Source organism: Bubalus bubalis, chromosome 6 (genome assembly GCF_019923935.1).
Source record: "Bubalus bubalis isolate 160015118507 breed Murrah chromosome 6, NDDB_SH_1, whole genome shotgun sequence".
NCBI lineage: Eukaryota > Metazoa > Chordata > Mammalia > Artiodactyla > Bovidae > Bubalus > Bubalus bubalis.
In genome coordinates this window covers 25,454,991-25,480,903 of record NC_059162.1, presented here as the reverse complement: position 1 = coordinate 25,480,903, position 25,913 = coordinate 25,454,991, and the positions used below count along the sequence as shown (strand labels likewise).

At 40.4% G+C, this 25,913-nt stretch overlaps 1 protein-coding gene across 3 annotated transcripts in view; it reads left to right on the top strand.

The window, feature by feature from the left end:
- Window positions 1-25,425, top strand: part of WDR3 (WD repeat domain 3) — a 38,474-nt gene extending 13,049 nt beyond the window's left edge. For all 3 annotated transcript variants that reach the window (XM_025288016.3, XM_044944492.2, XM_044944494.2), the window contains exons 9-27: window positions 174-271; window positions 1,478-1,585; window positions 2,099-2,329; window positions 5,315-5,408; window positions 7,268-7,369; window positions 9,385-9,470; window positions 9,642-9,777; window positions 10,501-10,557; window positions 11,701-11,801; window positions 11,998-12,109; window positions 12,246-12,380; window positions 12,649-12,699; window positions 13,368-13,433; window positions 19,185-19,277; window positions 19,718-19,765; window positions 20,723-20,766; window positions 22,398-22,526; window positions 24,300-24,393; window positions 24,690-25,425. In XM_025288016.3, coding sequence (XP_025143801.3) covers window positions 174-271; window positions 1,478-1,585; window positions 2,099-2,329; window positions 5,315-5,408; window positions 7,268-7,369; window positions 9,385-9,470; window positions 9,642-9,777; window positions 10,501-10,557; window positions 11,701-11,801; window positions 11,998-12,109; window positions 12,246-12,380; window positions 12,649-12,699; window positions 13,368-13,433; window positions 19,185-19,277; window positions 19,718-19,765; window positions 20,723-20,766; window positions 22,398-22,526; window positions 24,300-24,393; window positions 24,690-24,845 — 1,941 coding nt within the window. In that variant the 3' untranslated portion in view covers window positions 24,846-25,425. The remainder of the gene's footprint in view (window positions 1-173; window positions 272-1,477; window positions 1,586-2,098; window positions 2,330-5,314; window positions 5,409-7,267; window positions 7,370-9,384; window positions 9,471-9,641; window positions 9,778-10,500; window positions 10,558-11,700; window positions 11,802-11,997; window positions 12,110-12,245; window positions 12,381-12,648; window positions 12,700-13,367; window positions 13,434-19,184; window positions 19,278-19,717; window positions 19,766-20,722; window positions 20,767-22,397; window positions 22,527-24,299; window positions 24,394-24,689) is intronic.
- The last annotated feature ends 488 nt before the right edge of the window (window positions 25,426-25,913 follow it).

Below are 25,913 nucleotides of genomic sequence, written 5' to 3'. Positions count from 1 at the left end.
GGAACACTGTAGAAAGTGGTATATTTCCGCTTTACAGATGAGACGACAATTAGAGAGAGATTAAATTGTCCATGGTAATACCAATAGGGAAGAAAAAGAAATGTTCTTACAGAGAAAAAGCTGAATTAACAAGTTGCCTCTCCTGGACTCACATCAGCCTTTTCCTTTTCTAGGGAACCGATTCTGTGCTAGAAGTGTTTTGTATCCTTTCCAAAGAGGAAATTCAGAAGAAAATGGACAAGAAGATGAAGAAAGCTAAAAAGAAAGCAAAGTGTGTTTTCTTAATATTTACTACTAATAAAGTACCCTGAGTGGGCCACATTGTACTGATAGAAAAATTGGGGCTTCCTTAAAGGAATATTTACTCTGTTTCCAATTTACTATTAAATGCTAGGGAAGGTCTTAAGGTGTGCTGGTAGTCCAAGTTTTAATTTCTACTTACCATATTCCTAGATCTTGCATTGAGAACCACACAGGACTAGAAATACAGCACAGATATTTAAACATAGCTTCTGAATGATTTGGCTTCCCTGATAGCTCAGTTGGTAAAGAGTCTGCCTGCAATTCAGGAGACCCTGGTTCGATTCCTGGGTCGGGAAGATCTGGAGAAGGGATAGGCTACTCCAGTCTTCTTGGACTTCCCTTGTGGCTCAGCTAGTAAAGAATCTGCCTGCAATGTGGGAGACCTGGGTTCGATCCCTGGGTTGGGAAGATCTCCTGGAGAAGGGAAAGGCTACCCACTCCAGTAATCTGGCCTAGAGAATTCCATGGACTGTATAGTCGATAGGGGTCACGAAGAGTCAAACACGACTGAATGACTTTCAGTTTTCTAAAGGATTTAATTCTGAGAGGCTAGCAGTGTATCTTCAGTGACAGCAGCCTATACAGAAGGGGACTGGATTACTTGGTGCTGACCTGTGGGACTGTGAGAAGGAAGATTGGTTGGACAGTTACATAATTGAAGTTTAGCACAGTATCACCTTAAATAGGTCATTATAGCTATAGAAATCAGTTTCTCAGTGGTTGAAATTTATCAAGTCTCAAAAAGTCATCCTTTCTTAAATTTTTTATTTGCTAGAGCAGATCTTGTGAGACCTCTGGTTTATTTGACATGGTTGAGTTGCTAAGTGTAGGCTAATGGATTTTCTAAAAAATCCCAAAGATAGATAAGTTTATCAGAAACACTTCAGTGGAATAGTTTGAACTATGAACTCATCTGCAGCAATTTTATGGACTACTGCATTTGGAATCCATTTATTAAGGGTACCTGTTGGATGGAATAATACTTTATATTAATTGCATTGTGGTACACAATGCATTTCTACATATACTTCATTGTTTAATTTTCATGGTAATTTCATGTGGTTAAATGACTTTCCCACACGGTTTGTTGGTCTTGGACCAAAACTTGACTCAAGTAATAGCAAAACTTTAAAAAAGTGATAGGATGATACTTTTTTTTTCTTTTCTCCTTTAGATTAAATTCTTGCAATGAGGAGGAGGAAGACCTTGAAGTCAATGTCAAAATGACTCTGCAAGATGAAATCCAACGGGTAGCTAATATCAAAACTTCTGCCAAAATCAAGTGAGTGAAAATGTAGTAGCTGAAGTATCTGAAGTGTTGTAGAAATAGTAACCTGCTAAGTTGTATCAGCTTTTCATGCTATTTGTAAGCAGTCGCTACAAATTATATCTGGACGCAATGGTTGTGGGACTCAGTTTCTCCTGCTCACTATGGCCTCACTTATTCATCATCTTCTATGCTTCATTATGATAGCCTTTTATCTTTTTATTTATAGTTCTTTACTGCTGCTAATTACAAAGAAAAATGGATAGCCCGTCTTCCAAAAGGATTTTAGGTCACTTAGAAAATATACACAGAAACAAATCAGATCCAGTATCTGAGCTCAGGTTTCTTGGACTTGGTCTGTACTTGACTACTGTCCAATACTCAGAGCACTCTTATAAGTAAAATCCTTTACACTTGTTAACTTACAAGTGGAGGGCATTGCAAAGCCTTTCTCCTGAAAAAAAGTTAATGCTGAAATGAAGATGGTTGCTGGAACATTTGAACATCTGTGAATATTTTCTCATGCAGATCCTTTGACTTGATTCATACTCCTCAAGGAGAGTTAAAGGCGGTTTTCCTGCTGCAGAACAACTTGGTGGAATTATATTCACTGAATGCTTCCACGCCGGGTCCTCAGCCTGTCCGGACAAACAGAATTACCATTGGAGGTCATCGCAGTGACGTGCGCACTTTGTCATTCAGTTCAGACAATATTGCTATCCTTTCAGCAGCAGCTGATTCCATTAAGATATGGAACAGGTTTGTGAAGTGATGTCCTTCTGTAGCTCTACTCAGTAAAGTTTTCTTCCCTTTGAGTTAGTTTTTAGTACTCTTGATGATTAGTTTTTCTTAGGGTCCTAAATACAGCCCCTTGAAAATGTATTTCTAGTGCATTTTGACTGTAGCCCTGTGGAGTTTAGAGTAGGAAAAATTGCCTTTTTAGATTTGGTGCAAAAAATGCAGGTTTTTTCCATGTCTAAAGCTTATTGCTGTACTTGGTTAGACACAAACATATCACCTAATCTAAATTCAAGTAGGCTTAGTGCTTTCCAGTAACTTTATCTTGATTTCTAATTCCTCACTTTCCTAGATGACTCTCACACCTCCTTACTTCTCACACCTCACACCTCTTGCCCTTTTAAGCTGATGACCTTGTTTCGTAGTTCACTGAAGAAATCAGTTCGGTTCAGTTGCTCAGTTGTGTCCGACTCTTTTGCGACCCCATGGACTGCAGCATGCTAGCCTTCCCTGTCTATCACCAACTCCCAGAGCTTGCTCAAACTCATGTTCATTGAGTCGGTGATGTCATCCAACCATCTTAGCCTCTGTCATCCCCTTCTCCTCCTGCCTTCAATCTTTGCCAGCATCAGGGTCTTTTCCAATGAGTCATTTATTTGCATCAGGTGGCTAAAATAATGGAATCATCCAAAAACATTCATATGCTCCCATTACAACTGGCAAGTTAGCTGCATCTGTATCACATAATCTTTCTTCCTATGACTGATGGTGCTCCTAACCAAAAGTTAATCACAACCTATATATCTACTTCTGGCAGTTTCCCTCCCTCTCTTGCATCATTAATTTTCCTTCTCTGTTGGTCATTCCTATCAGTATAAAGATATCTGAGGTGGTCCTAGTGGTCCAGAACCCGCCTGCCAATGCAGGAGACATTAAAGAGACTCGGGTTCAATCCTTGGGTTGGGAAGACCCCCTGGAGGAGGGTGTGGCAACCCACTTCAGATTTCTTCCCTGAATAATCCAGTGGACAGAGGAGCCTGGTGGGCTACAGTCCAAAGGGTTGCAAAGAGTCGGACATGACTGAAGTGATTTAGCACACATACGTGCATGCTATAATATCTCCCATCTTAAAAGAATATGCTGTCTCATCCTTACCTCTCTCTCCAGTTATCTCTCCCATCTGCTGATCCGTTTCTTCATCAGGCCTTTATCCCCACCATTTCATCAAAGCAGCTCTTGTCATCTCATCAGTAGTCTTCATGGTTTTAAATCTAGTGACGGATAAGCTTTGTCTGACATCCTCCTTGAATTGGTAACTTTTCTCCTCTTTGAAACACTGAATTTCATTACTTCCTCTTCTTCTGCTGGCTGGTTCTCCTCAGTCTTGGCTGAATCCTTTGTACTTTACTGACCTGTAAATGTTGAAATGCTTCAGAGCAAAGTTTTTGAACTTTTTCTCTGTCTTCACTTCACTTTCTGTGCTCAGATGGCTGTCTGTGCTGATGACGCATAAATGTGTGTCTCTAGCCTCAGCCTCTCCCTGAACTTCAGACTCTCATATCCAAATCCTTTTTGTATCACCCCTTGGATGTCTAATTAGGCATCTCAAACTTTTATGTCCAAACCACATTTGTGATCTTCATTTCTTCAATAGCCTCCTCACCCTCTGTTCTTACAGACTTCCCCATCTTAGTAAATAACTACTTCCTGCAGTTAAAAGCACAAATCCTTGTAGCCATTCTTGATTTTCTCTTTCATGTCCCATGTCCAGTTCATTAACAAAACCTGTCAGCTCCACCTTCAAAATGTACCTGAAATTTCAACCACATCTCGTCACCTTCACTGCCATGATTGGGTTCAGACCACCACCATCTCTCATCTGGATGGTAATAGCTTCCTGACTGGCGTCCATGCTTCCTTACTTGCTTCCTGTGGTCTGTTCTCAGCGCGGCAGCCAATGTAATCTTTTTATCATGGAAGTTCCATCACTTCCCGGAGCTCCATCTAACGCTAACTGGAAGTCACAGTCCTTACAGCCGCTGTCTCACCACTCTCGCCTTCTCCACTGCAGCCCCTGGCCTTTTCATTACCCACTCCAGGCAACAAGAACATGCCCGTGCTGTGGCCCTCGTGCTCCCTCTTCTTTCTTCCTGGAGCCAGCTTCTCGTTCGGCTGCAGGCTGCCCTCCCTCTGCTGTCATCGCACGGCCACCCTGGTGTCCCTGCCTCCTCTCGCACTGTGAGCCCCCTTCCCCCAGCTCTGTGTTTCTCCACAACACCTGCTAGCCCCTGAGACACCCATACACGTCTCACTTCTGGAGGATGTTAAGCTTTATGGAATTCGGGGCCTCTTGTGTTTAACTCACTGTCTCATCTGCAGCACCTGGAACAGGACCTGGCATTCAGTACATATTGGAGGGAGTGGGTATTTGCTGAATGGGTGAATGTTAATGGTCCACTAAAATGAACTTGACTTGTAGGGATATAATATGCTAATTTGACTTAGTCCTCTGGGCTCACACACTTCTTTGTAGCAGCAGATTGGGTTCTCTTGAACCTAGCAGATGGCTTTTTTAAACTCTGTTTTTGTAGAATCTGTTCCTTAGGATTGGGAACCTCCTATAAAGAAAACAAAGTTAGGGGCCATTTACTGTTTTCTCTCTGACCATAATTAAGTCAAGAATCTATCTGCCAATGCAGGGGACATAAGAGACAGGTTTGATCCCTGGGTCGGGAAGATCCCCTGGAGGAGGGCATTGCAACCCACTCCAGTATTCTTGCCTGCAGAATCCCATGGACAGAGGAGCCTGGTGGGTACAGTGCATGGGGTCACATGAGTTGAACACGACTGAAGTGACTTAGCACACATGCATTCAGACTTTGTCCTCTCTTGTCGACCATTCTGTGTGGCTAAGTAGGTATTAATATTAAATGTACATGCTGACTTCGCAGGTGGAGAAGCAGGTTCTCTTTAACATGTGAGTTCTTTATTCCTTCTTCCTCTCAGATCTACGCTGCAGTGTATTCGCACAATGACCTGTGAATATGCGCTCTGCTCATTCTTTGTGCCTGGTGATCGGCAGGTGGTCATAGGAACAAAGGTACACAGACTTTTCCATGGATTTAGGGGACTTTTCTGCTCAATATTCTTCGAGTTGTTTAAGAAACCTGCTTCCTTTGTTAGCATATGGGAAATGTATTAGAGCTGGATAATATGAGAGTGTGATAGTTCATTGACCTTTTTTTTGAGGTTTTTATTTTTTTTAAGTTTTGGGTTTTTTTTGGTAAACCAAACCATATGTTAAATTATGAAGAAAATTAAAATCATGACCCAAGATAACTATCATTAACAATTTGGCAATCAGCCTTTCGTGCATATTTTTATAAGTACACATGTAATTATGTTTTGAGAAGATTAATAAAATACATTAAGTACCAGCATCAGGTGTGGCAGATAGAAGCATTCAGTAAAGAGAGACCAAGTGACCAAATCTTCAGCTGTAATCACATGGGGAGAGAACCTGAGGGAATGCACAAACGTGGATTTGGATTCAGATTCTTCCCCCTAAAAAATGGGTAACTTGGAGCAAGTTGCATAAACTTCTCCTAGTGTGTTTCCTTATCTGTATTAGGAGATGATGGCACTTGCTTTTTTACAGAGCCTTTTGCGCCAAATTGCCTGGGTTTGAATCCCAGCTCTTCTACTCAACTAGCTATGAGTTGGGCAAGTTACTCCACCCCGTAAGCCTTGATATCTAAAAGTAAAATATGTAAATAAGCTGCCTCACAGTCTGTAAAGCACTTGGCACAGAGACTGGCCCCCAGAAAATAACTAGTAAGAGCTGGCAGTGGAAGTAGCATGAATGGTGATCGTCGGGGTTGTAGTGGGAATAAAGTGTAATAGGTCTATGGAATATTTGGAAAAGTGCTTTGCAAGTATTTGTCATTATCTCCTTAAACCAATGCCATATGTGCATTTTATTAGAAAACCTGTTATCACAATGGATTTTTTTTTTGCCCACCAAAAAGTATAAAATAAGTTGGAGGGAGTTCAAGAGTCATTGTCACGGAACATTAAATTTTAGTTAAAAGTACCCTCATTTTTCATTCATTCACCAAATGTTCATCCACTATTAATTGTTTCAAAAACTGTTTGTATGACTCAGAATCCCTAGCCTCGTCTCAGTGCTAGGCCGTTAACATACATTATCTCATTTAATCCCCACAACTGGTTAGAGTGTTTGTTAATATAAACTCCATTTTTCAGATGGAAAAATGGGCTTATGGAGATGAATTTACCCTTAGTCAGAGTTAGAGAGAGGCAGCCCTGGCAGTTAAGTCCTCTGCTTACATTCTTCCCACCACATGTTTACAGACTCAGCATACAGCAGGCTTGGCCGCTGTGTGTGTTCTGTTCTGTGCTGGCCCCAAGACCACAGCATATACAGGGTCTAAAGAGGAAGCATGGCTGATAGTTTTCTAAACTACCACGATTTTATTTTTTCCAAGTTCATTGTCCTCCTTAGCATTGTAGGTGGTATTTATTACTGTCAATGTATTCTAGAGGGGAAGCCAAAACTAGATGGAGAGGACTTGTTAGTCCACCTAAAGGACTGATTACATTTTTAAAGGTTTTTAAATCCTCCATTTGCTATTATGTTTACTCTGATACACCTCTGGCCGTGGTATTTCCCAGTTGAAGTTGGGGGACCAGTGGAAGTGACAGGAGTCCTGTACTACAAGGTTGTAGCATTCCATAGTTGCAGAGTATAGTGACCCTGCCAAGATTAGACCGGTATGTCCGTAGGAGATTTAACAGCGCTTCTTCACAGAGGAAGTACAGTGGATAGACCATGGAAGCCGTTTCCTGAGCAGTTGGCCACATCGTTGCTGCTTGGTTATGACACTGTAGATGAGCGTCGTGGAGGTTGCAGGTGCGTTCATTTTGTGTCTTTCATAGACGGGGAAGCTGCAGCTTTATGACTTGGCCTCAGGAAATCTGCTGGAGACGATAGATGCACACGATGGAGCCTTATGGTCCTTGTCTCTCTCTCCAGATCAGGTAACTGAACCAGATGTGACGATCTGGACTTGAGTACTCTGGCTGCACTTCCCATCTCTTATATCAAGTTCTGCTGCTGCCTAACAGGAATTTAAAGAAAGCCCACTCTTTGTGTAGTCTCTATACATGGTGCCATGTTTTGTGCCTGATAATACGAAGAGCTGTCACTGTGATCTGAATTCTTGTTCAGCTGCTCTTGATCATGAGCTATATGACATCACAATACTTATCCTCCTACATTACCAATGACTTGTGATACTTCTTAAGAGGAAACATTTCCTTGGGCAATGCAGTGCAGAGGTTAGAGCAGTCTTTTCTGCTCCCCCTTCAGTCTATATATCTATGACTATACAAGTCTAGTGGTTTTTAGTCAGTTTGTGAGCCTTTTCCAGTCAACAGCAGTGTGTTTCCTTTCAGAGGAGTCACTCTGGAGACCTCAAGTGGTGCTATTTGTTGCTCAGAACATTTTGAGATTTTTTTTTTGACAATACCTGAAGGGATTGTGGCCCATTTATTTGAATGTCCTCAGTAGTGGCAAATCTGTATTCCCTGAAAGTAGATATTTTGGGGAAAAAATGGAACCTGGAATTTAGATTGAGTAATGCCATTGGGGGCAGAAATAAAGCAGCATTTAAAATGTAAATAGTAGTTAGCATCTTGGGTTTGTGGAGTGTTCTATTTTCCAAAGTGTTTTCATATCCATCATGTCATTTACTATTATTTTCACAACACTTTTATAAACTAGGTAGTCTTTATCTCTTTAGCAACACTAAGGATCATTGTAAGGTTTTTCTTTCTATGTTACAGGTCTCTGAAACGGCAGAATAGACATTTGAGATCTAGTTTTCTTACTCCGTGTTCCTTATACTTTACACTAACCCTAAAATGTGATGAGACCAGTTTAATACTTCACAGCAAATTCTTTTGACTGTTGCATTACCCTGTAGTATTTGTTGAGTCTTTCTTCCTGACACCGAATGAAAGTGTAACTAGAACTTTACATCAGTTATCATCTGACTACACGAGGCACTGCTAGGAGTTAGTTCTCAAATAAGACCTGTGGAGGAAGCCCTAAAAGAACAAGAAAGGGGGTTAAAGAAAAACCACACATCTTAATTCTTGTCCCATGCCTTAAATAAAAATGGTCTTTTGTATTATTTTGAGGTATCTTACCAGTTTCTGCATATCCGTAGCCTCAGATATACAGATGACACCACCCTTATGGCAGAAAGTAAAGAGGAACTAAAAAGTGAAAGTGGACAGTGAAAAAGTTGGCTTAAAGCTCAACATTCAGAAAACAAAGATCATGGCATCCTGTCCCATCACTTCATGGGAAATAGATGGGGAGACAGTGGAAACAGTGTCAGACTTTATTTTGGGGGGCTCCAAAATCACTGCAGATGGTGACTGCAGCCATGAAATTAAAAGACGCTTACTCCTTGGAAGGAAAGTTATGACCAACCTAGATAGTATATTCAAAAGCAGAGACATTACTTTGCCAGCAAAGGTCCGTCTAGTCAAGGCTATGGTTTTTCCTGTGGTCATGTATGGATGTGAGAGTTGCACTGTGAAGAAGGCTGAGCACCAAAGAATTGATGCTTTTGAACTGTGGTGTTGGAGAAGACTCTTGAGAGTCCCTTGGACTGCAAGGAGATCCAGCCAGTCCATTCTGAAGGAGATCAGCCCTGGGATTTCTTTGCAAGGAATGATGCTAAAGCTGAAACTCCAGTACTTTGGCTACCTCATGCGAAGAGTTGACTCATTGGAAAAGACTCTGATGCTGGGAGGGATTGGGGGCAGGAGGAGAAGGGGACGACAGAGGATGAGATGGCTGGATGGCATCACTGACTCGACGGACGTGAGTCTGGGTGAACTCCGAGAGTTGGTGATGGACAGGGAGGCCTGGCGTGCTGCGATTCATGGGGTCGCAAAGACTCGGACACAACTGAGCAACTGAACTGAACCAGTTTCTGTATGAAGATACTTTTCTAACAGAAATGTCCTTTGATTTTCAGCGTGGCTTTGTGACAGGTGGTGCAGATAAATCTGTGAAGTTCTGGGATTTTGAGTTGGTGAAAGATGAAAACAGTACCCAGAAAAGGTGAGTAGACATTTTTTTTTTTTTAATTTGTGTCCATTTGTTGGAGTGAAAATGAGGCACCACTGAATGGGTTTTTGACGCATGTATTTCTGTTGAGCTCTAGAGGGTCTTGGGAGACTTTGTCTGCCTCTGTAGAGTACTCATTTTTCTCGATGCTTTCCATGATGCTAGACTTTCTGTGAAGCAAACCCGAACCTTGCAACTAGATGAAGAAGTTCTGTGTGTCAGTTACTCTCCCAATCAAAAGCTGTTGGCCGTATCTTTGCTGGACTGTACTGTGAAAATTTTCTATGTTGACACTTTAAAGGTACGATGGTTATGCCTATGGGTATTGTCTTTCTGACTGAACTTGGGTTGAGACTATAGAGTAGTGGCCTTGACTATTTCCAGCAGTAGTATCTTTTTGAAAGCTTGTTTGTGAATCAAAACATTGCAAGTGCACTAGGAAGGCTGGATTTCTGAAAGACTCCTTTGGTTCATAAATTTCATTTAAAGCAAGTTATATTTCACATGTTCAGAGAAATCTGTGGACAAGAAATCCTGTTGTAGCCAGTAGTTTTAAGAGCACTGCTAGCTGTCCTAGGCAGTGATCCCACACTTGGCAGTACATCAGGATCATTTGGGTTGCTTTTAAAAATATGGATTACTGGGCTCTACACCCAGAGTCTCGGTGGAACTGTATTAGGCCTGGAGGTACTGTTGTGAACCAAGTGCTCCCCAGACTCTCCAACTAAGAGGTCCAGAGAACATCCCTGTGCTGTGTTCTGACTGAGGGAGTAGGCCTCAGCAGCAGCACGGCTCCACTCTACTGCAGTGTTCTTGGCAAGAGCAGGCAGGGCTTTATGCTAAGTTGTAAGGGTACAACCTTCCGTGGTTTGTCGTCGTCTTTGAAACACAGACATAAAAGCAATTCAGGACACTGTTTAGCACTGTATTTAAGGTTATAGTTTAGATCTACATATAATAAATTATGCCTGCATTTTATAGACGGACATAAGTTGTTTATATTCTTTTTTTTTTTAATATTTAGTTTTTTCTCTCACTATATGGACACAAACTGCCTGTCATATGTATGGACATATCTTATGTAAGTAAAATTTAAATAGTGTCTCAGTGACAAGTTATCTTTTCTAAAGTGCTTTGTTCGTTCTTGGCTTGATAGCTTCACTTCAGTGTTTTTCAGTCTGGTATATAACTGACTATCCTAAAAAAATTACAAAAGTGTTTATTATAATCATACCTTAAGTATATATCTCTTTAATCGTTTTAGAATGTTTTCACACATACCTGAATTAATCCTCATAACCAACTACCTGGTTTGGATTCCCCAAATAGTATTTTCTTGTCTAAAGGACTATAATTGGTAGAATACCCTAAATTGTGAAGGACTTTCAAAAAGGCATCCCTGCTTTGTTCTGAAGTGTAATAACGTTCATAAAGAAAATGGAACTTTGCAATATTTATGGTATTTTTCACTGTGAATACTTTTAGTCTCTTAACCAAAGTCATATGTTTTGCAGTGTCTAGTTATGAGTGACAGTATGGAGGGGTGGGATCGGGTGGGAGGTGGGAGGGAGGTTCAAGAGGAAGGGGACATTCATGTTGATGTATGGCAGAAACCAACACAATATTGTAAAGCAATTATCTTCCAATTAAAAAAAAATCTAGTCTGTGTAAAAGGAATTGGCCCCCACCCTACCTATCTGCACTCAGTGCATGAACAGAATAAATTGGTGTCAGAAAATATTTTTCTTCTTACATGGATAGCCATTTGAACTAGGTGCTAAAATAGAAGAGAAACAGTGATAGGAGACATGGCATAAAAATGTCTAGGTCGCAAGCATTCTAGTAGCTTCTTTCCCAGGCTCATTCTTCTCTTTTCTTCTTTTCTCCACCCCCAACTCTGTCAAACTCGGTGACAGAGATTAGAGAGTCTTTATTCTATCAATTTTAACAAAGTAAACAGATAACCTACATCAAAGCACAACACTGCCCTGTAGCAGGACCAAAAACACATAAGCCACACAGTTCTTGCTCACTTAACAAGCTTTTTAAGTAGATTTGTAGGTAAAAGCAAGGATGTGGGTACTCTTGATAAAGAGATGAAATTAATTTTTTGGCACTGACATTGACATTTTTGAAAGAAATGGGATAAATGTTCTGGTTAACTTTTCTCTATCTAATCAGGGTTTCAGATGACCTAGTAACATTTCACTTCTCTTCCTTCTAGAATGGAGCACTGATAGCAACTGGCTCTGCAGACAGGAACGTGAAAATCTGGGGTCTGGACTTCGGGGACTGCCATAAGTCTCTGTTTGCACATGATGACAGGTAGATGTTGTCTTTTCAAAGACCTCCTGTTGAGTCACCTATCAGTGTCATTTCCTGGGAGTGTTCTCAGATAGTCAGAAATTTAAAATTCTATTAATACAACTCTAGAACTAACTGTCCAAAAGCAATTTATGTGTGTTTAAGACTTTAATAATGAGGAAATTGATGACGTTTGAGTATTTCTCTCACTTTTCAGTGTGATGTACCTAAGGTTTGTGCCCAAGTCTCACCTCTTCTTCACTGCTGGGAAAGACCGTAAGATTAAACAATGGGATGCAGACAAATTTGAACACATACAGACTCTAGAGGTAACCTCTTGCCTACTTTTGATGTGCTCAGTACTTAACTTCTTTTAAGGTTGAGCATTGATTTCCCACCAGTGTAGCAGTCTATGAATAAGGTATTCTCACTCAAGATTTTTGGTTTTGTCTTTACTCTCTGCAGGGGCACCACCAGGAAATATGGTGCTTGGCCGTAAGCCCCAGTGGGGACTACGTTGTATCATCATCCCATGACAAATCTCTGAGACTTTGGGAGAGAACCAGGGAGCCTCTTATTCTTGAGGAAGAAAAGGAGATGGTAAGGACTTCAGGCTTGATGGGTATCAGTCTCTGACACGCTGACTTGGCTGAAGGTTCCTGTCTAGTTCTGCCACACCTCACACTCAGTGCTAGTCCACTGGCCTCCAGAAGATGTTTCCAAGACTGCTGACACCACTTGGGCAGCCAAGTGGAGACAAAGATCCCAGGAGGGGGTTAGATTGTGAAAGAAGCAGCTTCTCACTGTCTCACTTCACATAGTGATCATGTTTTATCTTTGAAATTAATTCATATCCATCTCTTGACAGCAAAGGGAAGCAGAATATGAAGAGAGTGTGGCCAAAGAAGACCAACCAGCAGTAAGTAGATCTTCCGGGATCCTCATACTGTGCCCTGTCATCATCTTACTGGCATTTACTGTAATTTCAAGGATTTCTAATGGAATTAGAACTGGGGCTAGATGCCAAAGTCATCTGCAGCTGATATGGGAAGGAATCTGTGTAGTCCTTCTTAATTTAGCTGTATATCCTGATTTTATGGGACAAATGACTTGGTATTAAATGATTGTCATTCTTGCCTTTTTTTTTTTTTTTGAGGGAGGCTTTAGGGAACTGTTTCACTGTAAATCAAAAATCAGAAATGAGAAATTAAGCAATCTCTTTAATCATGTGCTGTAGAGCAGAGTATTCTTATGATAATGCATGTAACACATTTAACATAGTGTCTGGCACTTACTCCTGGAGAAGAGAATGGCAACCCGCTCCAGTATTCTTTTCTGGAGAATTCCATGGATAGAGGAGCCTGGTGGGCTACAGTTCAAGAGATCGCAGAGTCGGACATGACTTAACACTTTTCACTTTCTTTCACTGGCACTTACTAATTTCTCATTTAATGGTAGCTAGATAACACAATGTAACAACAGTCATCATAACATAGTATGTCTGTTCTTGTCCGGATATAAGATTAATTTGTTGGTTCTTTAACACCCATCAGTGTTACGTTAAAAGGATCTCTTTGTTTCTGGCAGGTTCCAGGAGAGACTCAAGGTGACAATTACTTCACTGGAAAGAAAACTATTGAAACGGTCAAAGCAGTAAGTTGATACAGAATGTTGTGTCTCATTTTAATTTTTTATTTCCAAAAAGTATTTTATTAAAATCTAAAGAAAAACAAAGGAAATAATTACAAGAAATAAAATAGCATGAAATTGCCCTGTTCCCATATTTGACCCTAAAATCACCAACTAAGCTTTAAGAGCCCCTAGTCCAATCTCTTTACTTGATGGCAGTAGTTCTCAGAGTGGAGCCCCAGGCCTACTGAATCTGAACCACGGTGGGGGGGTTAGCAGTAAGCGGGGGTGTTGTGGTTGCTTTTTTTATCATAGACGTTTTAAAGATCGAAGTATAGTTGATTTACAGTGTTGTGCTAACTTCTGCCATATAGCAAAGAGATTCAGTTATATACATTCAGTTCATATATATGTGTATACACACACATTCTTTTTCATACTCTTTCCCATTATGGTTTATCATGGGATACTGAATGTAGCTCTCTGTGCTATACAGTAGCATTCCATATGCAATAGCTTACATCTGCTAACCCCGGCTTGCCACTCCATCCCTCCCCCAAAGCAGCTATGAATCTATCCTCCATATCCATGAGTCTGTTTCATAAATAGCTTCATTTGTCATGTTTTAGATCCCACATATAAGTAATATTATATGGTATTTATCTTTCTCTTTCTGACTTACCTAGTATGATAATTCCTAATTGCATCCATGTTGCTGCAAATGGCATTATTTCCTCCTTTTTTATGACCGAGTAGTATTCCATTTTATATGTGTACCACATCATCTTTATCCATTCATCTGTCAGTGGACATTTAGGTTGTTCCCATGGCTTGGCTTTTGTGAATAGTCCTGCTATGAACATAGGGTTGTGTGTATCTTTTTAGATTACAGTTTTGTTTGATTGTATGCCCAGGCGTGGGACTGCTGGATCATATGGTAATTTGATTTTTAGTATTCTGAGGAACCTCCATACTGTTTCTGTAGTGGCTGTACCAATTTACATTTCCACCAACAGTGTAGGAGGTTTCCGTTTTCTCCACATCCTCTCTAATTGTTATGTGTAGAGTTTTTAATGATGGCCATTCTGACCAGTGTAAGGTTGTACCTCATTGTAGTTTTGATTTGCAGTGTTCAGCATCTTTTCTTGTGCCTATTGACCATCCGTATTTCTTTGGAGAAATGCCACTTTAGATCTTCTGTCCATTTTTTGATTGGGTTGTTTGTTGTTGAGTTGTAGGAGATGTTTGTGTATTTTGGAAATTAAGCCCTTGTCAGTCACATCATTTGCAGATATTTTCTCCCATTCTGTAGGTTGTCTTTTTGTTTTTGTTTTTTATGGTTTCCTTTGCTATGCAAAAGGCTGTCCTATTTGTTTTTTATTTCTATTGCCTTGGGAGACTGACCTAAGAAAACATTGGTACAATTTATGTCAGAGAATGTTTTGCCTATAATCTTTTCCAGGTGTTCCATGGTGTCATGTCTTATGTTTTAAGTGTTTAAGACATCTGGAGTTTACTTTTGTGTATGGTGAGAGGGTGTGTTCTACCTTCGATTTACATGCAATTGTCCAACTTGCCAACACTTGCTGAAGACTTTCCTCATTATATGTTTTTGCCTCTTTTGTTGAAGATTAGTTGACTGTGTATGTATGGGTTTATTTCTGAGTCTCTATTCTGTTCCATTGATCCATCTGGAACAGTCTTTGTGCCAGTACCACACTGTTTTGATTCCTGTAGCTTTGTGCAAAAGCATTGTCTGAAGTCTGCCTCCTGCTGTGTTCTTTTTCTTCAGGATGGCTTTAGCAATTCTGGATCTTTATGGTTTCATATAAATTTTAGGATTATTTGTTCTGTGAAAAATGTCATGGGTAACTTGATAAGGATCACTTTAAATCTGTAAATTGCCTTAAGTAGTGTGCCCATTTAAACAATATTAATTCTTCCAATCCAGGAACATGGGATATCTTTCCATTTCTTTGAATCCTCTTCAGTTTTATTAATAGTTTATGGTTGTCAGTGTGCTAGTCTTTAATTTCCTTGGTTGGGTCTCCTGCTGCTGCTGCTGCTGCTAAGTCGCTTCAGTCGTGTCCGACTCTGTGCAACCCCATAGACGGCCTCCTACCAGGCTCCCCTGTCCCTGGGATTCTCCAGGCAAGAATACTGGAGTGGGTTGCCATTTCCTGCTCCAATGCATGAAAGTAAAAAATGAAAGTGAAGTCGCTCAGTCGTGTCCAACTCTTAGCGACCCCATGGACTGCAGCCTACCAGGCTCCTCCATCCATGGGGTTTTCCAGGCAAGAGCACTGGAGTGGGGTGCCATTACCTTCTCCGTTTTCTTTATGGCCTTTGTTTTAAAGTCTATTTTGTCTGATATGAGTATTGCAACCCACACTTTCTTGTCATTTGTGTTTGCATGGGCTATCTTTTTTACATGCCCTCACTTTCAATCTATATGTGTCCTTTGCCCTAAAGTAGGTCTCTGGCAGGCAGCATATTGTAGCTTTTTTTTTAATCCAGTCTTCCACTCTGTCTTTTGATTGGAGCATTTAGTCCAATGTTTGATAATTCAGGTAATTATTGATACATATTTATGGCCATTGTAACCATGTTTTCATATTGATTTTACATTTCTTCTTTGTCTCTTTTTTTTTGTGGTGTTCTTTTGTGGTTTGCTTCCCTTTTGATTATGTTCTCTTTTTGGTTTCTGTGACTGGTGTGTGCTTTGGAGTTGCCCTGTGTTTCAGGTATGTGGACCCCACCCTATACCTACTCGCTTCAGTTGGTAGTCATATAGGTCAAACCCATTCCGGAAGTGGGAAAAAAAACAAAACCCTGCATTTTCTTACTCTCCTGTCCCACAGTTTATGTATTTGATGTCCTCTTTCACATCTTCATCCTTTTGCTGTTCATTGTAGTTACCATCATTTTCACAAAGACGTTTTCTTTTTTTTTGTTTAATCTGTATATTGGCTTATTGAAGTGACTTACTTTCCAGTTGTGATTTTTCTCTTTCCTATCTATTCTTACTAGTTTTCTATTTACGGAAGACCTATGATATTTGCTTTGGGATGGATTTAGTATTGCTGAATTCTTTTAGTTTTTGCTTGTCTGAGAAATTCTGTATATCTCCTTCTAGTCTAAATATAATCTTGCTGGGTAGAGTATCCTAGGATGCAGATTTTTCCCTTTTAGGACTTTGAATATATCTTGCCACTCCCTTCTGGCCTGCAGTGCTTCTGTAGAGTAATCAGCTGATAGCCTTATAGAAGTTCCCTTGTGATGAACTTTTTTTTCTTGCTGCCTTGAGAATCCTCTGTATTTTGCCATTTTTATTATAGTGCATCTTGGTGTAGGTCTGTTTGGATTTACTTTATTTGGGCCCTTCTGTGCTTCCTCTACATGAATATTTGTTTCTTTAGGTTTGGGAAGTTTTCAGCCATAATTTCTTCAAATACAGTTTCAATCTCATTTTCTCTTTCTTCCCCTTCTGGAGCTGTATTATGTGTAAATTGGCACAATTTATTATTATCCCATCAGTTCAGTTCAGTTGCTCAGTCGTGTCCAACTCTTTTCGACCCCATGAATTGTAGCACGCCAGGCCTCCCTGTCCATCACCAACTCCCGGAGTTCACTCAGACTCACATGCATCGAGTCAGTGATGCCATCCAGCCATCTCATCCTCTGTCGTCCCCTTCTTCTCCTGCCCTCAATCCCTCCCAGCATCAGAGTCTTTTCCAATGAGTCAGCTCTTCGCATGAGGTGGCCAAAGTACTGGAGTTTCAGCTTTAGCATCATTCCTTCCAAAGAAATCCCAGGGCTGATCTCCTTCAGAATGGACTGGTTGGATCTCCTTGCAGTCCAAGGGACTCTCAAGAGTCTTCTCCAACACCACAGTTCAAAAGCATCAATTCTTCGGCGCTCAGCCTTCTTCACAGTCCAACTCTCACATCCATACATGACCACAGGAAAAACCATAGCCTTGACTAGACGGATCTTTGTTGGCAAAGTAATGTCTCTGCTTTTGAATATGCTATCTAGGTTGGTCATAACTTTCCTTCCAAGGAGTAAGCATCTTTTAATTTCATGGCTGCAGTCACTATCTGCAGTGATTTTGGAGCCCAAAAAAATAAAGTCTGACACTGTTTCCACTGTTTCCCCATCTGTTTCCCATGTGGTGATGGGACCGGATGCCATGATCTTTGTTATCCCGTAGATCTCTTATATTGCTTTCATTTCTTTTGTTTGGCTGTCTGTTGTCTTGGTTGGGTGATTTCCATCTTCTTTTTTCCAGGTCACTTATTCTGCATTATTTATTCTGCTCTTATTGTGTTTAGTTCAGTTTTTGTCTCAAAAAATGAGTTGTCTTATTTTTCTTGTATAATTGGTAGTTCCTTTAAGTTGGTGTCTGTTAGATTGAAGAGGTCTATTACTGTGGTCTTGCAGGGCAATTTATATGTGAGACCATCCCTATGTAGCTTGTGTGGGTTTGATATTTTTGGTGCAAGGACTGTTTTTAGTGTGGATGCCTGTTGCCTCTTTCCTCAGTGTGCTGGCCATTATCCCCTCGATAGGGGGTGTGCAGATGCAGCACTGGGTTCCCAGCGGCAGTGGCGGCTCATGCGCACCCCTGGAGCACACAGTGGGAGCAGAGGTGGCTGGCAGCCACTCCTGAAGCCTGGGGCATTGTGGCGGCTCACTACCACTCCTGGAGCTCATGTAGGCAGTGTCCTACAGCCTGAGCGGTCCCTTGGAGGAAAAGGCTGTAGGGTGGACACCACGCCTCCCATCGCACACTGCCACACAACAGACCTGGCCTCTAAGGTGGCCCAGGCTTCCCCTGCATACACCTTCAGGTGTGGTTGCAGTAGACTCCAGACCCTTTAGACTGTTTTTGCACAGCCCACCCTGAAGCCCGAGCTTCCACACCTAGCCCTCACATGCACCAGTGGACACACGTCTCAGGCTGGGAGTGTAGAGGGGTGGCACTGACTGTCTGCAGGCCTCTCTCTATTCTAGCTGCTGCAAACCAGTTGCTGTATTCTCCTCTGAGGCTCTGAAGCTCTCCCTCTGTCCTGGCTGACTTCCTCCTAGTGAGGGGACTTCCCAGGGTGCAGGAACCTTTCTTCTTTCACAGCTCCCTGCCTGGGGTACAGGTCCCAACCCAGTTCCTTTCTCACTTTTGTCTTTTGTTCTACCCGGTTATGCTCATGTGGAGATTTTCTTGTTCTTTCAGAGGTCTGAAGTCTCCTACCAGTGTTCAGTAGATATTCTGTGAGAATAGTTCAACATGTAGATGTATTTTTGATGTATTTGTGGGAGGAGGTGAGCTTCATGTTCTTCTACTTCACCATCTTGATCACTGCCCCATATCTCATTTTTAAAAAGGTCCCAACCAAATAGCCCTTTTGTGGCAAAAAGATTGATGAAATTTATAGATGGAGATCATAATCTCTGTTTTCCTCCCTTGTCACCAAGGATATGAGTAGTGCTGAATCTGTTTAATCAGTGCGTGGTTTCTAAGAAAGGCAGGGTTGATCTCAAGTGTACCTGTCAGGTGTACCAGTCTCACCTGAATTCACAACACTTAGTCTCCTTGTAAATTAAAAAACAAAAGCCAAAGACATCTTTGAATGCTGTTTGGGATGCTCTTGGCACATCTTTATTAAACTGATTCAAGCAGTTTAAGTTGATAGCTTTTCGTCAGGCCTTCCATTTGCAGTGTTGTGGGACGATGAGTGTATCGTGATGACTTCCATTCTTTGTCATCGTCTGTAGGCTGAGAGGATCATGGAGGCTATTGAGCTGTACCGAGAAGAAACTGCAAAATTGAGAGAACACAAAGCCATCTGTAAAGCTGCAGGGAAGGAGGTAAGACGGTTCATTAAGTTACATTCTGAGTGACATTTATTTACAGAGATAATTGCTGAGGGAAAAACCTCATTTGTATAGATGTGATAGAATCTCTTCTAATTCAAACATTAGAAAGAAAGAATTGAGAAGCTCTATCTTAATAAAAAGCCAAGGATAGTTAATTTGAAATTGATGTGATTACTGTTTTGAGTTGGAAACTCAGGTTCCTGCTTTAGTTTGGGAGGCTGGTGAGCCATTTTGGATTTCTACATGAAATGTATTACCCAGACTCATTCATAAGCCCTATTGAAACTAAAAATACATTCTTATATAATAATTCTTTAGAGTCAGTTTTTAGGGTCTCCTTCAGAACTATAAAATACTGTTATGACCCTGCCTGTGATAAGCACTATCAAAGGCTTATTTTTTAATGACTTGGTTTAATCATTTCTTCATAGGTTCCTCTTCCCATCAACCCCATCCTGATGGCTTATGGCAATATCTCTGTAAGTAGAATGTTTAATGGTTTCCCTCTTAATGTTTAACTGCCATTCTAAGGTTAAATTCAGGGAGGCACAAGAGAGGAAGTGAAGAGGCATGAGAATTGACATATTGGGAAATACTTTGTTGTTAAAAATCTCTGTTGAATGTTGGAATCCTTTAGGATATTTTGTATTTCAAAAGGACCATTTTAGTGTAACTTTCAAGTAGTCTTTTCTGGTTGGACTGGACTGGTTTTTGTTTTCTTTTAGTGCTTATTTATGTTTAGTATCCAATGTGCTCTCTGAAGATTCTGTTCATTGAAACTGAAGTTTTTGGACAGCAAGTTGTTACAAATCAGTCAGATAAAAGAGGAGAGAGGGAGAATCACAGGACAATGTATACTTCTGCTGCTGCTAAGTCACTTCAGTCGTGTCCGACTCTGTGCGACCCCATAGACGGCAGCCCAGCAGGCTCCCTCGTCCCTGGGATTCTCTAGGCAAAAACACTGGAGTGGGTTGCCATATCCTTCTCCAATGCATGAAAGTGAAAAGTGAAAGTGAAGTCACTCAGTTGTGTCCGACTATTAGCGACCCCATAGACTGCAGCCTTCCAGGCTCCTCTGTCCATGGGACTTTCCAGGCAAGAGTACTGGAGTGGGGTGCCACCGCCTTCTCCCATGTATACTTCTAGTAATCTTTAATTACTCAAACTTTGCTTTCACGCTTCATCCATCACAATAGTAATACACGTCAGAGTCTTCATTTTATAGACAGGAAACTGTCCTGACTTACAGATTGAAGGGAGCATAGTTGGCAAGTGGCAGAGTCGGATTGTGAACCCAGATCTAAGCCCGTGCACTTATTGGCGTTTTTAGAACATGGTTTCTCCTGAGAGAGATCCCTGGTTTTTAGGAGATAGAGAGTAGAGAGCTTCAGTTAAGAAATAGGAGTATCACTAATGCTGTCACACTTCCATTCTAGCCTTCAGCTTATGTGTTGGAGATTTTTAAAGGAATCAAATCCAGGTGAGTGCCAGTGCACGGATTATTGTAAGTTGGCAGCTAACACCATTTACTGAACACGAGATAAGTACATTTTAATTGATGGTTATTTTCCTTAGAGGGTTAACTATGTCAAAACTTGGATGGAAAATAATTCATTATAATGTTCTTTTTGAATTAGAAGGCTCCTCCTAAAATATGAAGGGAGATACTTTTAAGGACAAATGAAGGGCAGTGCTACTTTACATCATAGGTAATGAGATTATTTGCAATTCAGTCAGAGGTACCAACTATTAACGTTTTTTGTTGTCTATTTCCTTTGAATTGTTTTCTGTATATGTATACGTACAGAGTTGAAATCATATGTATACATTTTTATATCCTGTTCTTTTTCACAGGATAGTTCCTGAGCATTTGCTCATGTTAGTAATATTCTTCAGAAACACATCATTGAATTAATTCAAAATATTCCATTGTACATATAGTTACTATGACGTGTTGCATAAGGGTTTTGCTATTATTAATACTGCTTCAGTGAACACCTTTACATATAAATCTTTGCCATCCTCACTGATTATTTTCTTAACGGTCCTAGCAGTCTGTTAACTAATTAATGGACATGAACTTTTCAAAGGTTTATGTTGCTTACTTTCCAGAGTGCCTGTAATGACTTTCACCAGGCTTTTAAAAATTCTTTGCTGGTTTGAGAGGCAAAAAGTGGTATTGTATCATTTTCATTTTTAATTAACAAAGTTAAAATTTTATTATATTTGTTGGCCATTTGTATTTTTTCCTGTGAATTTTTACTTTCCCATTCTTGTGTTTTACGGATGTTTTTCTTACTGGTTAAGAATTTTTTTTAATATATCTTTCGTCATTTTTGGAATAATGTTTCTTGTTTGTGATTTATCTTTTGGTTTTATTTGAGTTTGACCTACTTAGTTATCGTTTTTATAACAAATCACAATATCTGAGTATGTCCCATATAAGAATTAAATAGAACCTAAGATAATGAAACTTTGCTAGAGAAATGTGAAGTAGAATTTAGATTAATGGAGGGAGGGTGCATTCATAGATGGGAAGACTCTGTGTTTAAAGATTTAGTTTTTCTTAAGCTAATCTATAGGTTTGTGATCCCAATTGAAAGCCTCTTGAGAACTCTAATTGGAATCTAAATGGAATGATAATAGAACTAGCTCAAGAAAAAGTAAACAAACCAACCCAGAACGAGATTAAAGAACGATAAAAACAACAAAATCGAAACAGTACAGGATTGTCAGAATCAATCATCAAAACAGACTCTAAAGCCCTGATGCAGGCTCTGTCATATGGAAGGACTCAATCAGTGGTAAAAGAAGTATCATACAAAGATAGGATATTCAATAAAAAGCTCTGAAGAAATGAGTTATCTGAAAGGAAAAAAGATTCTCCTACACTGCCATGGACCAAAATGCATCAACTAAGTTAAAATACTAAAAATAAGAAAAATAAAACATTGATAAGAGAGAGCCATCCATAATGCAGATGATAACTCTGAATGGGTAAGATCTGTTGAAGTATATAAAAGGAGAAGAAAAAAATTGGAGGGGAAAAGATTTCTAAATTGACCATATAAAGAAACGTGACATTTTTAATGTTTGTTTTTCCCTCTCCAGCGAGCTGGAAGAATCTCTCCTCGTGCTGCCTTTCTCTTACGTCCCAGACATTCTCAGGCTCTTTAATGACTTCATCCAGCAGGGCTCCGATATTGAACTCCTGTGTAGGTGCCTCTTCTTTCTCCTCAGGTAACGTCCTTTCCCAGAAGAACATCATATGTCTCATGAGCATAACTCCTCCAGGAGTGCCTCACCTGAAGCTCTCTCCATGCTTTGCAATTAAGAAATGTGACACTTCAGTTTCAGAGACTGTTAGGAATTTCAGTGCTGGCCAGCACAGATTATTTCTTATCCTTTGGTGGTCAGTCTTGCTCCTAAAGTGCCGATAGTGCTGACCCACCTCTTGAAGTACCAGGAGGTACTGCGCTGCTCAGGATGCCCAGGCAGGCGGAGGTCTCCAAGTTACAGTCTAAGGCAGTGGCCCTGGTTCTGGGTAGGGTGCTGAAAGCCCATCCCTGAATGACCAGCCTCCTTCAGTGGTGTTTCTTTTTTAACTGTAGAGTTTAAACTAAATGGTTTGGTTTTGTTTCCATAACAGAATTTTAAGGAGTAGTCAGCTTATTTCCTAGGCCTCTACAAATGCAAATGGAAGAGCAGTGGCATATTTGGAGGGAACTAAGAAACATAACTGCTTCCCCGGTAGCTTGGATAGTAAAGGATCTGCCTGCAATGCAGGAGACCTGGCTTCAGTCCCTGAGTTGTGAAGATGCCCTGGAGAAGGGAGTGGCTACACATTCCAGTATTCTTACCTGGGAAACCCCACAGACAGAGGGCCCTGGCAGGCTGCAGTCCATGGAATCACAAAGAGTCAGACACAACTGAGCAACTAAGCACTCAAGAAACAAAGAAAATGCTCATTACATTATATCCTTAAATAGGAAGAATTTGTATTAAATATGTAACAGAGGAAAAATGTATTTACAAAGGCTTAGTATATTCTTGGTAAAGGAAATGGCAGCCCACTCCAGTATTCTTGCCTGGAGAATCCCATGGCCAGGGGAGCCTGGTGGGCTGCACTCCATGGGGTCATGGAAAGTCAGACATGACTGAGTGAATAGCGCACACACACAATACATTCTTATCTCCCACTCTGTCCCCCAGTCTCAAGCTCTTATATAAGAGAACAAGAATATTGGCAAATTTGAACATTCCCTAAAATGCTGTTAGGAAAACAGTAGAAACTGCTCAGCCAATACCTAGAAATTAAAAGAAAATGGTGTACTTGGTAAATTGGCATTTTTTTCATGAACCTTAACCCTTCATTCCTTTTTCTTTCTTTCAGGATAGTAGCAAATGAAGATATACATATCTACAGTGTATTTCTCATTGCTATGGCATATGTTGAATCAGGGTTACTGATTCTAAGAGAAAGACTGAATATTTCTAGCATATTGGGGTTGTAGATGGGTGCTACCTCACAGGTAGATATGGCAGGTCACAGCTGTGAATGAGGGTGAGTGTGGAAGTTAAAAAGCATGAAGTCATGCAGGGCATGTTGGTACTCTTGGTCAGAGTTTGATCATCTCTCTCTCTTTTTTTTTTTTTTTTTTTTTTGCTGAAATATAAATCTTTGAGTTAGGGTTTCTTAGAAGGCTCATTTTCCCTCTGAAATCCCCATAGGATACTGTTGTTAAACATCTGTGGCCACTTGATAGATTGCTGGGAAAAGTCAGCATTTTAGATGTTAGGTTACTAGGTTTTAAAATTATTAGAACTGAATAGTAGGGAAGAAACTTCTTTAGCTTTTTTTTGCTAGAAGCATTTCTATATTCCCATGATGGGTGAAATGATTTTTTTTTTTTTTTTTTTTTTTGCTTTGATATTTGTTTTGTTGCTGGTTCTAGGAGGTATAGCCAAAACCACTCTTCTTTGTGACAATGCTTGGTGTTATTTTTCTATTAGGATTCACTTTGGCCAGATCACTAGTAACCAAATGCTTGTACCAGTGATTGAAAAATTAAAGGAAACAACCATTTCAAAAGTCAGCCAAGTCCGGGTAAGTATCTTTGTAGAGGTAGCCATAGAAGAAGAAGGGGAAATCCTAGTGTATATGTGACTTACAAGTAGCGTGGTGTGCTGTGCCCAGTCTTGGGTGATACTGACCTGACGTACATACATATTTAAGATGAGGTTTTTGTTGGAGCTGGTAGACATAAGGAAAAAAGACAAGAAGAGACCTTAGGGAGGGATGGGTAACAACGCATGACGCTTGGGTTCCTCTGGCTCGCATAGCTGTGACAGTGAACTGAAGTGAGGGGACGTTCGTTTAATCTCTCTTCTGTTCTTCCTCAGGATGCGATCGGCTTTAACATGGCAGGTCTCGATTATCTCAAGAGGGAATGTGAAGCGAAAAGTGAAGTTATGTTTTTTGCGGATGCTACCAGCCACTTGGAAGAAAAGAAGAGGAAGAGGAAAAAGAGGGAGAAGCTAATTTTAACAGTGACTTAGAACTAAAATGTGCCTTTTCCAACTTTTGCTTGAGAAGGACTTCCAAACTAAGCAACGGTAGCGTTGGTGTAATCTTCAAGAGATTATCATGTTGTAGAGGTGATGTCACATGATGTATTTCCCAGCTCTGCCTGAAGGAATTTCGGCATAGGAGTGTCTTGGATTGAAACAGACTAGTTTAAAATCTGTGCTCTGAATGGGGAGCCCTCTAAGAGGCGTGCCCTTTATAGTCTATCAGGAAGCAGAGAACTTTTTAAATTAGGTATTGTTTCACTGAAGTTAAAACTTTAACATTTCAAAATGTTTCCTTATTTACGTCAAAAGATTTGATGAGTAATTTGTTACCTCTTCAGATTAGGTTTTATAGCCCACTGAGACAGTCAGGTATGATATTGATCACCTTTTGCCCATAAATGTAAGTCTTGAACTTTCAGAGCTGAAAGGGACCATAAAAAGTTACCTGGAACAGCCTCCTTAAACTTAACCTCTTGCAGGTTGTTTTGTCTCTATATAAGATGATCCTAATTGCTATTTCTATTCCTCTAAGTACTTGTTTGTAATTAAAGAGCAGTCAACCTGAGATACCTGGCTGTGCTTTTTGGGTGACTAGTATGTTGTATATATATCTTTGTGGTGGGGAGGTGGCAGTGTTTTAGGAAAGGAAATTGACACATACCTTTGGGGCTGGGCTTTTCTTTGTGGGAAGTTTTAAAATCACTAACTGGATCTCCTCGTTACAGATCAGTGCAGATTTTCACTATCTTTTTGAGTCTGTTTAAGTAGTTGTATGTTTCTATGAATTTGTCCATTTCATCTAAATTACTATGTTGTTGTACTACCATTTTCTTGCCAGTCTCAGACGCAGTTCCTATCTCTCCTAAACCACACGCCTGTTATTGTTCCTAAGCGTTAACACAGTCACTGAACTGAAGTAAGGAATTGAATAGTACTATTTTTTTTTTAACAATGAGAATAAAAAGAATTTAGGCATAGAGTTCCTGATACTTCACCATGAAAAGGCAGGAGGATAGACAGTGTGATAGATTCTAGGTGCATTCCACTCTGAAG